Here is a 14,712-nt window from a genome sequence, read left to right on the forward strand (position 1 = left end):
ATTCCACTAATAATACAAAACAGAGGCCATGAAGTTCTGAGACAAGAGCAGGAAATGCTAGAAACATTTTAAGTAGGTCAGGCAGCATCAACATGGGGAACAAATTGGGTATGGGATGTCCATCAGATTCTCTTAATTTTGTGTAAAGGTGCTTCCCCCTGCCCACTGCATGCAAAGTACCCACTTTCTTAAAACACATACATTGAAAATTAGCATGTGAAATGTGTGAACTGTCACAGAGATGATGCAAACTTTATTTGACCTTCAACACCTGTCCTTCCTGAGTCAAGTTGAAGTAGGCAAGCTTATTTAGCACAACGTCTGCACATAATCAAATAAGCTGAAGATTTGGCACTCTTGTAATCTTACTTTCTTGTCACAACTGAAAGCTGACTCTCACTTCCTTTGCAATCTCATCCAGTTTTTTTTCCTGAACCAACTGTTTGAAAAATGGTTCAACTTCAAAAACGTTTAACGTACCACATTTCTCATCTACGATTTGAAAGGGGATGTGCTTCTATTTTTGAGTTTTTTAAAAAATTTATATTTCAAAAGTACTCATTAGAAGCATTTGAGAGTATATATTTTGCTTCAAAAGCCCTGGGATGCTGTCTGAGGAACCAGTGTTCCTCAGTTATTCGCAGGGTTCTGTTGGTCTACCTTTAGAGTTTCAGCAAGAATCTGGGAGAACTCTCGATATTTGGGGCTACTATCATCCCTCCCAGGTGACATTTCAAGGTTCTTTCTCATTTCATACTATAGGTGGCCATTCATATTCAAAATCTGTTATCCCAATTTATAATATAAGAAGAGAAGGGTTATAGAATCATACATCATAGAAACAGGCCCTTCGGTCCACCACGTCTATGCTGACCAATATACGTAAAGTACAGAGGAACCTCGATTATCCAAAGGACGCAGGCGGGAAGTATTTCGTTAGGTTAATCGAATGCCAGAATACATAGTTTAGCTAAGCATCGAGACTTTGCAATCTTGCTGGATAATCCAAAATTTGGAAAATCGAATTTTGGATAATTGAGGCTCCTCTAAACACTAATCCCATTTACCTGCACTTGGTCCATAAGTGCTCATCCAGATGGTTCTTAAATGTTGCCAGAGTACCTGTCTTCATCACCCTCTCAGGATGCACATTCCATATTTCTACGACCTTCTGGATAGAAAAAAAAGTTTCTCAGATCTCCTCCTAACCACTTACTTCTCACTTTAAATTTATGCCCTCTGGTCTTAGATATGTGTACAGAAAGTGAGGACTGCAGATGCTGGAGATCAGAATGGAGAGCGTGGTGCTGGAAAAGCACAGCAGGTCAGGCAGCATCTGAGGAGCAGGAGAATCAACATTTCTGGCATAAGCCCTTCCTGATGAAGGGCTCCTGCCCGAGATGTCGATTCTCCTGCTCCCCGGATGCTGCCTGACCTGCTGTGCTTTTCCAGCACCACACTCTTGACTTTTCCACATGTGTGCCACAGAGGAAAAGATTGCCTTGATCTATTCTATCTATGCCTCTTATAATTTGTATGCCTCGAGCAGGTTGCCCCTCAGCCTCCTCTGCTTGAAGAAAAACAACCCGAGCCTATTCGATCTCTCCTCGTAATTGAGAGTTCCCATCCCAGGCAAACTTCTGGTGTATTTCCCCTGCACTCTCTCTAGTGCAATCGCATCCTTCCAAAAGTGGGATGCCCAGAACTGCACAAAGTCTTCTATTTATGGCCCAACCATTGTTTTATAAAGCTGCAGCAACTTCCTTGAAGGCCAGCATCCTACCTGCCTGCCCTGACACCTTCAGGGACCTGTGAGCTGACAAACCAAGAGCCCTTTATTCCTCAGTTCTCCCTAGTGATCTACCATTCATTTTGTGTCTCCTTTCCTTATTAGAGCTTTCAAAATGCATCACCTAGCATTTATCAGGATTAAATTCCATCTGCCATTGCTGTGCCCTATTTACCAGCTGATCAATATCAGACTTCAGTCTGGGACTATTTTCCTTGCTATCAACGTCAACATCTATTTTCATCTGCAAACTTAGTAATTATACTTCCTACATTCACATCCAAATCATTAATGTACACAAGAGTAAGCAAGAGTCCCAGCACCATTTCCTGTTGTTTGCTGCTTCCAATAAAAAAAGTCCCTCCAGCAATACCCTTTGCTTCCTATTTGTAAGCCAGTTTTGGATCATGTTTACCAACTTGCTTTGGATCCCATGGGCTTTTATCATTTGGACCAGCCTTCCATGTGGAACCTTGTCAAAGGCCTTACCCTCAGTTTGCACTCCCCTCGTCAATATATTTAATCTCCTTTTCAAAAACTCGAATTAGTCATACAGGATCTCCCTTTAACAAAACTGTGCTGATTATCCCTGATCCATCCCTATCTTTCGAAGTGTTGATTAATCCTGTCCATCAGTAATTTTCCTGCTGTCCTTTTTTGAACAAAGGAACCAGATTAGCTATCTTTCAGGTATCTGGCACTTCATCTGTGGTCAGTAAACTATTAAATATCTCTGGCCGAGCTCCAGTAATCTCCTCGCATATCAGTTTGGAATACATTTCATCAGGTGCTGGGGATCTTTGTGCCTGCTAAAACATCTAATACTTCTTCCTTATTAATCTTACTATCACAACTGAAATTCCTGGCTTCAGTCTCCTCTGTTAATCCAGATGAGAAGCATTCATTTTTAAGACTTGCTCCATGCACAGAATACCCTTTAGGTCTCTAATAGGTCTCCCTCTTTCCTCAGTAATCCCCTTAGTCTTAATATACTTATAAAAGGCTTTTGGGTTTTCCTTGATCCTGTCTGCCAAAGACATTTGCAGCCCCTCTTCGCCCTCCTTATTTCTTTTTTTAAGTTAACCTCTACATTCTCAATACTTTGAAGGGGCTCCCTTGTTTTTAATGCTGTGTACCTGGTATATGCTTCTCTCTTTATCAAACCCTTGACATCCCTTGTCATCCAGGATTCCCTGAACTTGCTGCCCTTACTCTTCATTCTTATAGAAACACACTAACTCTTCTCACAATACTACTTATTTAAAAAATAAAATCCCACTTCCAAATCTAGACTTAACTGCAAATAACTGCTCCCGGTTGATGTTGCCAGATCCTGTCTAATGATATTGAAATTGGTCTTCCCCTAAATTAGACACTTAGCTCATGCATATCCTTATCCCTTTCCATAATGGCTTTGAAATTTCCAGTGTTTTTGTCACTATTCCTAAAATGCTCCTTCACTGAAACTTCAGCCACTGTTCTGGCTATGGTCCTTCATATTAGGTCCCTCACTGCCCCATCTCCAGTAAGACACTCTGTATACTGGCACAACAAGCTCTCCTGGATATACTTTAACATTCCACCTGTCTAATCCATTCACACTAGGGCAATCCCACTTAATGTTAGCAAAGTTGAAATCCCTACAACTGTAACCCTGTTTCTCTTGCACCTTCTTGTGATTTGCCTGCATATGTGCTGCTCTATCTCTGTATGACTGTTGGTAGGCCTGTAGTTTAATCACAGCAAAGTAATTGTCCCTTTTTTTATTTCTAAGCTCTATCCTCATGGCTTCATTTGAAGACACTTCTACGACATCCTCCCTAATTACTACAGTGGTTTTTTTTATCAAAAATGCAATGCCCCCAACCTCCCTTAATCCCACCCCCTGCCCCACTTTCACTATTACAGCTGAAACTACTATACTTTAGAATAGTATAGAATGTTAAGCTGTCAGTCCTGTCCTTCCTTCGACCATATCTTAGTGATTAGATCAATATCATATTCCCATGTGCTGATCAATGCTGTAACTTCTTCTGCCTTACCAGTCAAATTATTTGTATTGGAATAGATACAGTTTAGGTTTATGGACCTTCATATGTCTTGTACTGCCCATGTCTTCTCTGCCCACTGGACTGTCCTAACATTTCGTCTACATCTGATGGGAGCTTGCTCCTGACTTTGCATCTCTTCTGTGCCTCATTCTCCTGCCAAATTATTAATACTAAATCCTCTCAAACAACACAAACAAACCTCCCAACAAGGATACTGGACCCATTCTGGTTCTGGGCAACGCATCCAGCTTCTACAAGTCCTATCTACCCCAGAAGCTGTCACACTGATCCAAACATCTAAAGCACTCCAACCTACACTATCCCTTTAGTCAACGCGTTCATCTGGCCAATCTTTCTATTCCTGTACTCAGTAGTGCGTGGCACTGGAAGTAATTTGGATATTGCAACCATAATCTTCCACTTTAATAGAATCATGGAGGTGTCCAGCACAGAAAAAGACCCTTCAGCCCAACTCATCCTTATTGACCAGAGATCCTAATCTAATCTCGTCCCATTTGCCAACATTTGGAACATAGCCCTCTAAAAGCTTCCTATTCATATACCCATCCAGATGCCTTTTAAATGTTGTAATTGTACAAGCCTCCACCACTTCCTCTGGCAGCTCATTCCATACGTGCACCACCCTCTGCATGAAAACGTTGCCTGTAAGGCCCCTTTTAAGTCTTTCCCTCTCACTTTAAACCTATGCCCTCTAGTTTTGGACTTCCCTATCCTGGGGAAAAGACCTTAACTATTCACTCTATCCATGCTCCTCGTGATTTTATGAACTTTTATTAGGTTACCCCCTCAGCCTTCAACACTCCAGGGAAAATAGCCCCAGTCTCTCCCAATAGCTTAAAACCTCCAACCCTAGCAACATCCTTGTAAATCTTTTCTGAACCCTTTCAAGTTCAACAATGTCTCTCCTATAGCAGGGAGACCAAATTGGACACAGTATTCCAAAAGTGGCCTAACCATTGTCCCGCGACATGACCTCCCACCTCCTATATTCAATGCACCAAACGCCGCCTTCACTATCCTATTAATCTGAGACTCCACTTTCAAGGAACTATGAACTTGCACTCCAAGGTCTCTTTGTTCAGCAACACTCCCCAGGAACTTTCCATTAAATGTATAAGTCCTGCCCTGATTTAGGCCACCAAAATGTAGCACCTCGCATTTATCTAGGTTAAGGCCCATCTGATCAAGGTCCCATTGTATTCTGAGGTAACCTCCTTCACTGTCCACTACACCAACAATTTTGGTGTCTACTATCTAAATTGCTGTTAAAGAACCTCATTTCTTTTCTTTGCCATGTCACTGGTACTGAAATATACCATGACTGCTGGCTGTTCACTCTCTCCCTTCAGACACCCTGACCCTGGCATCAAGGAGGCAATGATAGGCTTGTTTGCTGCCAAAGAATCGCCCATTAGTTCCCCTTACAATCTTGTCCCCTATCACTAAAGCTCTCCCAGTCTTTTTCCTCCACTGGTGTGCAACAGAGCCAACCATGGTGCCACAAACTTGGTTCTTGATGCTTTCTCCAAGAGGCTATCACACCACTCCAGCATTATCCAACATGATCCATCTGTTTGAGATGGAGATGGCCACAGAGGACTCCTGCACTATCTACAGGCATCGGCTAGTCTTTCTGAATGTTTTTTTCCCTGTGTAGTGAGTTGGGAATCCTATAAACTATGCTTGATAGCTTGTGACCAGTGGTTCCAAACTATAAGCGCCTAAATGAGAGGCATCATAAAGGGACATTTACTCCCTTCTTTGATTATATTTAGATTTTGTGTTTATGAATGAAATGTACTTCCACTTTAATGAAGTAGCTTTAAACTTGAGGGCTAGAAAATTATTCTAAAAATAAAAGTCAATTTTGGGGCTAGAAAATGCATTAGCAGAATCTGAAGTGGTCTACAATCCCTTCTTAATCCTGTGTTATTTCTTCCAGTGTTCTTTCAGAAGCTATGAAAATAGACGGTTCATAAGATTTTTGTGAAGCTATGCTTAACATTCAGAGCTCAATATAGGATTTTCTTTTTAATCATCTCCCAATAAACAATTGTAAAACACAGCTTTTTATCTTGAACAAAACAGGGTTATGACTTCTCACAAATACATGCCACGTCATATTGACAGTAAGTTTTTGGTGTTCATTTAAAAACAAGACCACACAATTAATGCAAATTTCAGATCCTTTTGGTTTGATAATGTGACTTGTGATGCTACTTTCATATCCCTCCCTGTTACTTTATATGACATTCTACCCCCTTATCCTCATGATCTTCTGAACTGCATTGTCTTTTCCACCTTTCTTTCTGAATACATGCTTCAATGTTCATGGCTCTCACTTACAGGAAGAAGAGATGGAGGAGTTTGGGGTAAGTAATTTGTGCACAGGTGCTGAGGTCTTGGCACATAACAGCTCTGTATCTCCTCACAACTGCCTGCACCTTAAAAACAGCATGCTTCACGTAACCTAATATCCACTGTCCCCTTAGTCCAATATTGCTGTTTGCAGAATGTATTTCTCAACCTTGCAAAAGTTAAGTTGTTATACATCAGAAAATTGCATGCATTTCTTTACAAGCTATTTACAGTAAATTTGTAAAATTCTAAAGCTGCCCTGAGTTTTGTTGTAGATGTCTTGGAAGTGTTTTATTCTCAATAATAATCATGATGAACAATTAGAGCCCTACAAGTTCCAGGCACTCTTTGCATCTGGCATTTTCAGATTAGGTCCAGCACAATTAAGTAAAAGTAAAACTTTTGCTACATACCACCAGCCAATTATTTTAATATCACCTCTTACCTTAGCCACCCTGCCTTAGTTTTCAATCTGAAATTGCTATTTAAAGCCAGTTAATGTTAAAATAAAGGAGCATATTGACAAGGTCATATGTTGAAATTGTTTATAAACAGTTGAACAACATAAATGAGAGCTTGCATTTAAATATGGCTTTGAGTTTACAGATGAAATGAGAGGGGATGATTTTGCACTGTATTTGGAATGATTGGTGGTAGGAGATTGGGGTAGGACAAGGGCATAGAGAGATTTAACCATGCAAGCTAAGCATTTAAATATAAGGTATGCGGGAGGAACAGCAGGTGAGAAGTTAAAGTGATGAAACATGATGTAATTTGTGGATTGGCTGATGTTTATGAGGGTGGTGTTGAAGGGCCATTTGAGTGCATTGAGTTATTATGTCTAAAGGTGACAAGGCTTTAATGAGATTCTCAGACAAGGGACAGAGCTGTGAGATGCTGCAGGGGCAGTAGGCAGTCATTGGGAGGAACTGGACACTGAGCCAGAACTCAGAAGGAGAACTAAATGTGAAAACATGTACCACAGATAAGTTATGCTGGAATTGTATGAAACACTAGTTCAGCCACAGTTGAAATAATATGCGGGGTTCTGGTCAGCTTGCTATAGGAAAGGTTACACTCGAGAATACACAGATATGTAATGATGTTGCCTGCACTGGAGAACTTTAGTTTTGAGGAAAGGTTGGATAAACTATATTGTTTTTCTCTTGGGAACTGAGGAGACAGTTGTCAATAAAGTGAACCCAAAGACACTTTTTACCTTGCCTGATGGGTCTATAACCAGAGGGACTCAATTTAGGGATAGAATTAGGAGTTCAAAGTTTGTGAGAAGATTTGTAGCTCGGGTGCTCGTTGCTGTGGTTCTGTTCGCCGAGCTGGAAGTTTTTGTTGCAAACATTTCGTCCCCTGTCTAGGTGACATCCTCAGTGCTTGGGAGCCTCCTGTGAAGCTCCTGTGGTGTTTTCTCCGGCATTTATAGTGGCCTGTCCCTGCCGCTTCTGGTTGTCAGTTTCAGCTGTCCGCTGTAGTGGCCGGTATATTGGGTCCAGATCGATGTTTTTGTTGATGGAGTTTGTGGATGAGTGCCATGCTTCTAGGAATTCCCTGGCTGTTCTTTGTTTGGCTTGCCCTATAATAGTAGTGTTGTCCCAGTCAAATTCATGTTGCTTGTCGTCTGCGTGTGTGGCTACTAGGGATAGCTGGTCGTGTCATTTCGTGGCTAGTTGATGTTCGTGGATGCGGATCGTTAGCTGTCTTCCTGTTTGTCCTATATAGAGTTTTGTGCAGTCCTTGCATGGGATTTTGTACACTACATTAGTTTTGCTCATGCTGGGTATCGGCCTGACAAGGACTGCACAAAACACTATATAGGACAAACAGGAAGACAGCTAACGATCCGCATCCACGAACATCAACTAGCCACAAAACGACACAACCAGCTATCCCTAGTAGCCACACACACAGATGACAAGCAACATGAATTCGACTGGGACAACACTACCATTATAGGGCAAGCCAAACAAAGAACAGCCAGGGAATTCCTAGAAGCATGGCACTCATCCACAAACTCCATCAACAAACACATCGACCTGGACCCAATATACCGGCCACTACAGCGGACAGCTGAAAGTGACAACCGGAAGCGGCAGGGACAGGCCACTATAAATGCCGGAGGAAACATCACAGAAGCGCTTCACAGGAGGCTCCCAAGCACTGAGGATGTCACCTAGTCAGGGGACGAAACGTTTGCAACAAAAACTTCCAGCTCGGCGAACAGAACCACAGCATAGAATTAGGAGTTTTAGAGGAATTTTGAAAGGTTTGTTTTCTGCTCATAATGCTGGGGATGTGAACCTCAATGCCTGAAAGAGTAGAGGAGGAAGAATCCCTCAGTATTTAAAAGGTGTATGAGTGTGCATTTGAAGTGTTGTACCCTTCAAATTTACATCGAAGAGAGGCATTTAACATACAAATATTTTAACTAAAATGGGGGAAGGGATACAAAAGAATACTTTTCTTCCACACTTTGGTTACAATATATGCTTTATTTTCTCTGAGAGAAGAGTCAGTTTGATTGTGATTAAATACCGGTACTAGAAAAAAGGACTCTTATTTATGATTTTTCCAGGATATTCTAAAGTGCAATACGAACAATGGTTTACTCTTGAAGTTGAATTTCAATTAGTGTGCAGATAAACCTAACACAGAATTCACACGTAACAAGGTCCAAAATACTACCTTATCTTTATATAGTGTAAGTAAGATGCTTAGCAAAATGATATCAATAAATAATGGCCTATGTTAGCTAATCACTGCCCCACAATTCCAAATGTCTCATATTTAAAAGCTAAACTATAAAGTAGGAAAAGAGCACAGGTAACCAAAAGCTTGATCTGAGATATTTTTCAGAAACCTCTTTAAAGTAACACAAAGAGAGTTGAGGGAGGGAATGCTGGAACTTGAGCATAAATAGCTAAAGTACCACCTCCCAATGGTGGAACAATTAAAATGAATATGCAGGAGGACACATTTGGATGGACACAGAAAATGGTGAATTGGCAAGTTGGTAGAGGTACAGAGATGGAAAGGACTGAGGTTGCTGAAAAAGTTGAGAACACAAGTGAGAATTCTAATATTGGACCTTGGAATTTGGAACCAGTCAAGTTCAGCAAGAACAGAGATGATGGATCAGTAAAATTTGGAGGAAGTTGGGATATGAGTAGCAGAGGTTCAGCAAGTACTTTGCTGTGTTGTAATATCTAAGCTTATGAACCAAGAGCTGGAAAGTGAAATTTGGCTGAATGGCTAATTCTTTGTTGACATAGGCATGATGAACTGAATGATCTCCTTCCATGCTAAATACATTTAGAACTCTGTCTTTAGCGAATGAATCTGTAATTTGGCTACTACAGCAAATTAATGAATGAATAATTTCTGTTTTTATTGTGTAAGTGGAGGAAAGTTGAATTTATCCTTTTAAAAAAGTTTTTAATATAACTTCTGTTGTATCTAATACAAAATCTGGGAGCTCGCAATATGACATTGTTAGAACTTCTCAAGTATCAATTTAGATTACGTGCTCAAATCTATAGCTTAGTGTGAACCAATATGCATGATAGGGCAGTCAGTTTCCTTGGGGATGTATTATTATTCCTGATTTAATCACAGTTTGTGTACTAATTGGTTTAGCAACTAAACGAAAGCTTGCCTCCTGTTAATTAGCATTCAGTGTTCTCGCTTTGTAAATCTTGTTTCTTGTGATTAGGCAGAATTTTGCTCTACTTGAACTCATAAGACCATCAAGATTTTGATCTCATTCTCAACATTCCTATTGTATTTTTCCTCTCTCCATTATTAATGAGGGCATGAAATATTGATAAAGTGACAACAGCTGCCATTAACTAACACCCTTTCTCCACTCATTCACTGCATGTACTATTTCTTTAAATCCGTGCCTGCATTTGGCTGTACTTTGATTTGTCTTTCTCCCCTGGGGGCAGGTCATTAAGTCAAGGCAGCACAAATTCCAACATGCTAGACTCAGTGCAAGGTGGGGGCCACAAGAAGCGAGTGCGCCGGAGCTCTCTGCTCAATGCCAAGAAGCTGTACGAGGATGCCCAGATGGCTCGGAAGGTGAAGCAGTATCTCTCAAACTTACATGTTGAGATTGATGAAGAGAAAATCCAAATCATGTCACTGCAGTGTGAGCCTGCCTACAGCACATGTGAGTGAACTACAGAGATTTTATTCTGGTGAATTTTAAGAAGCATCTAAGAATTTATTTCCCTTGCAGACTTTTATTCAAAGAATGAATGAGCCAGATTTTAACTGAAAATAATTGTGAACTAATGATGCTTGCTGTTGTTTATGCACAAATGACACAGCAACATCAAGTAACCACAGATGGAAAGTTAAGTCAAGGAAACAAGACATTTTCTGCCCATGTTCCTCCCCTCTGCTGTTAACTCTATAAAATTCATATCTTGCTGTTTGCCTTACCACTGAAATGATTAAGCACAGTGAAGTTGCTGTGTTTATGTGGCAGGTGTGAAAACATGGCCACAAATTTTCAGTCTTGTCATTCCACCTTTAAGTGCCTTTTAACAAAGTAGAGGTGTAATTATTTCACCAATCTCTGGCACTGAAAATGAATAGTTATCAGTGTAGAATGTAGAGATTTTAAAATGTTTTTGGAAAAAAAGCTTTTGCTATACCTTAATCTAATCTTTCTTTCCCCTTAACATTTCTCCCTATGTACCCAATGAGGCATTGAATTCACCAATTCAAAATTAACTCCCTTTTCAGTATTTGTGCTGTTAGTTTCATAGTCCTTCAACATGATTGGCTGAGAAGACACATAATTGCTTGTTCTGTTTATCTTGCTGTGAAAAAACAAAGTCTTATGCTGGACATTTACCCTCCCTAAAAAGGGCAAATAATCAGGCAAATTAGTATTAGGGAGAGATCCCTAATTCCCACCATCGCAGGAATTAAGCCTTGGTCAGAAGGTCCATACTTGATCTTCTCTACCTGCTTCAAATTAAAGCCCTTAAGATGGTGCTGCCATCTACCCAATCAACTTTATTTCCAGCAGGTAAGAAAGCCTTTCTGATGGCTATAAAGGGCTGCCTGCAGGTTGGGTTGGAGGAATCTGCCTTGATTTGTCCTAATCTGGCTGCTGAAACCCACTTGAGAGAAGTGGATATTTCCAGAGTCAATGATGTTGAGCAGTCATAACATTTGGTACTTTCCACAAGGTAGACATGTTGATTGCTTCTATGGTTGGCACAATGTGGAACTGGTGGAACTTGCTTAAAGCTGTAAAGTGAAAATGAATTTGTTGGAAAATACGGAAGTCTTATTTATTTCACTTCAACATCTTGCAGTTTTATAATGTAGTACATACAGAAAGATTATTGACCAATGAAGAGTGGAAGATATTCCAGTGGAAGGCATTGAGGTTCTTGTGTACTGTCTGTTACATTTAATTTTCTGGGCAATGGAAACCCCGACATGTTGTTAGTGATAGATTCAACAATGGTGATGTCATTGAAATGCAAGGAAGCAATGGTTAGATTCTTTCATGTTGGAGGTGCCTGGCACTTGTCAGCCCAAGCCTGGATGTTTTCCAGGTCTTGCTGCATTTGGACATGGACTGCTGTGGTAGAGAAGTTGCAAATGACGTTGAATGTTGTGCAGTCATCAGCAAACATCCACATTCTAAACTTAGGACAGAAGGAAGATTATTGATGAAGCAGTTGAAGATGTTTGTGATTAGGACACTACCCTGAGAGACTGCAGTAGTGTTATCAGGATCACAGAATTCGTACAGTGCAGAGATGAACCAGCTGACACGTCCCTCTTGATACCCATTGATTTCAGTTTTGCTGGGACTCCTTGGTCAGTGCCATGGCTAGTTCTGGAGGACGTTTTCAATACTATTACCAGAACATTTTCAAGTCCCATAGTCTTTGCAAGATCTAGTGCGTTCATCTTTTTTTTTATATCACATGGAGTGAATTGAATTGACTGAAGACTGGAATCTGTGATGTTCGGGATATCTGGGAGACACTGTGATATAAGTGCATCAATCTTGTTTCTTGCTCTGATTTTTTTAGGCTCACCCATCATTGAGGACGGAGATATTTGTGAAGCTTTTTCCTTCTGTTAGTTATTTTTTTGTCCAAAAGTGTTACAATTGAATGTGACAGGACTACAAAGCCGAGATATGATCCTTTGGTTGCGGGAAAGACGGCACTGTCTATTGCATGCTACTTCTGTTTGTTGATGGACATTGCAATCCCCTATCTAGAGAACATTCTGTGCTCTTTCTATCCTAAGTGCGACCTCTCTAAGTTGTACTTCACCTTGAGGAGCATTAGGTCATCAGGATATAGGTTTGCTCGCTGACTGGAACGTTCATTTTCAGACGTTTCGTCACCATATTGGGCAACATCATCAGTGAGCCTCCAGATGAAGCACTGGTCGTACGGTCTGCTCTCTCTTTATTTGTTCCAAGTTTCCTTAGATTGGTGATGTCATTTCCTGTTTTTTTTTCCTCAGGGGATGGTAAAGGGATTCAAGTCAAAGTGTTTGTTGATAAAGTTCCAGTTGGAATGCCATGCTTCTTGGAATTCTTGTGTGCTTCTGTGTTTGCTTTGTCCTAGATGGATGTGTTGTCCCAGTCAAAGTGATGTCCTTCTGTTAAACTGCAGATTTGAGACAGCCCAGGGAATCCCTTATGGACTTAGACCTATAAACCTCTCTCTTGGTTCCTCCCGGAGATTGTACTCTTTGGAAGTCTGGAATAAAAAAATCTCTGAGAGACAGATTAGTTTAATTTTAGTCATCCCCTTTATTTACCAGTAGCATCACTGTTACAACATAACACTGATATCTATAAGTTAAACTAAATAGGTTCTAATAACCTAAGAGAGTAGCGAACCAGCTCTTCAGGTGCTCAGCAGGCTACTCGGCTGTTCTGATACAAAGTGGCTTCCTTTATACAAAAGTTTACAAGAACATTACGTGTTCTTAATTAGACAGATAACAGTGAAAGACAATAATTCGTAAGGAAGAAACGTTAATTGACAGGTCTTTGTACGCTTGACTAATCACTCCTACAGGCCCTAAGCCATTGATCAGGTGGGAAAAACATACCCAGCTGAGTTGGACATCTGCTAGCAAGATAAACTCCTATCATAAAGAGGTACCAGTCTGAGCTAATCGGAGAGTTCATAAGGTAACCTTGCACAGCTCACATGTCACATACAATTATTTTACAAAAGGACTTCTTAGCAAGGAGGGCAAACTTTTGCCCACAAAATGGCTTCCTGACACATTGTGCCAGAATCTCTTCAATGTTAGACCTAGAATAATTTCTTAGCTAGGAGCAGAGTCCTGTTTTTTTTAAGCACTGAATCATTCTGTACCTGAGGCTGCGATGTTACTGTAAGATTGCATTTAAACTGATTCATTAGTCTTTAAATTAAGCATGCTCTTTTCAGGGTTGTGATTCAAATTCAAATTAGAATTGACAGTGGGGCAGTCTGTAAAACCTGTAGAGTGGTCTGCAAGAACAGCAAGTTAAAGCTTCAACAATATTACCTTTTACAGAGTTTGTATTTAACAACTGGTAATGGCTACTCAATATCATCATAAAGTCCCAAAATGCAATTAAATTCAATCCATAGCAGGTAAGCATTAAGAGTTCATTTTCTACTGGCTTCAGCAGCCTCAGCATTAAAATAGTTTCTCTCTCTAGTGTCCTTTTGAACTCTCAAGTCAGGGCCTAATAACAGCAAAGATGTTTTTCTCTCTGTGTGTGCCCCGCTTGCAAAGGGTAATAAGAATCCATTATAATTGACAGGATCTGACCGTCAATTGAGGGCTTTTGATCGTACAGAGTTTTGTTTCTCGGTCAAAATTAAACACTGTCATTAATTTCACAAAGGAGCGGCCGTGAATGTTATCACTTGGTAGCCTGTTCACACAGATTCACTGATGCTAAGTCAAATGTTCTTAATTGCCTTGGAGCATCCTGTTATCACTTGGTGAGCACAGATGTCCCTATCCTCTGCATTCCTTGAGTTCCCCCCTTTTTCTGAGCCTTCCTGCCTATCTATTTTCTAGTGCAGCAAATGTGTTCTATAATTCATCATTATGTTTGAGTCTAAATGTTTAGAGAACGGTTTTAAGGCTATAGACTTTCTCACTTCCTCATCCATATGTAAGGATACGAGTGAGAGTGTCTCTTTGTGGCTAATTGATGTTCATGGAGCATGGTGGCTAGTTTTCTGCCTGTTTGTTCAATGTAGTGTTTATTCCAGTTCTTGCAAGGTATTATGTAAATGACATTAGTTTTGCTTATTGTCTATATGTGGTCTTTCAAGTTCATTAGCTGCTGTTTTAGTGTGTTGCTGGGTTTGTGGGCTACCATGATGTCAAGAGGTTTCCGGCAGGAAATGGTGTCATTGCAGGAAATTACATCACCAACCCAAGGAAACGTAAACAGATAAATAGAAAGGAGCCATG

General features: G+C 40.4%; 1 protein-coding gene across 14 annotated transcripts in view; it reads left to right on the plus strand.

The window, feature by feature from the left end:
* The window catches only part of rapgef6 (Rap guanine nucleotide exchange factor (GEF) 6), a 378,117-nt gene that overhangs the window by 333,151 nt on the left and 30,254 nt on the right, over nucleotides 1-14,712 (plus strand). For 12 of the 14 annotated variants that reach the window (XM_043703415.2, XM_087995265.1, XM_087995261.1 and 9 more), the window contains 2 exons: nucleotides 6,210-6,233; nucleotides 10,179-10,402. In XM_043703415.2, coding sequence (XP_043559350.1) covers nucleotides 6,210-6,233; nucleotides 10,179-10,402 — 248 coding nt within the window. The remainder of the gene's footprint in view (nucleotides 1-6,209; nucleotides 6,234-10,178; nucleotides 10,403-14,712) is intronic. The other 2 variants (XM_043703412.2, XM_043703413.2) reach the window with 1 other exon arrangement.

Source organism: Chiloscyllium plagiosum, unplaced genomic scaffold, assembly GCF_037043375.1.
Source record: "Chiloscyllium plagiosum isolate Xiang-an unplaced genomic scaffold, Cpla_swu_hap1 HiC_scaffold_16, whole genome shotgun sequence".
NCBI lineage: Eukaryota > Metazoa > Chordata > Chondrichthyes > Orectolobiformes > Hemiscylliidae > Chiloscyllium > Chiloscyllium plagiosum.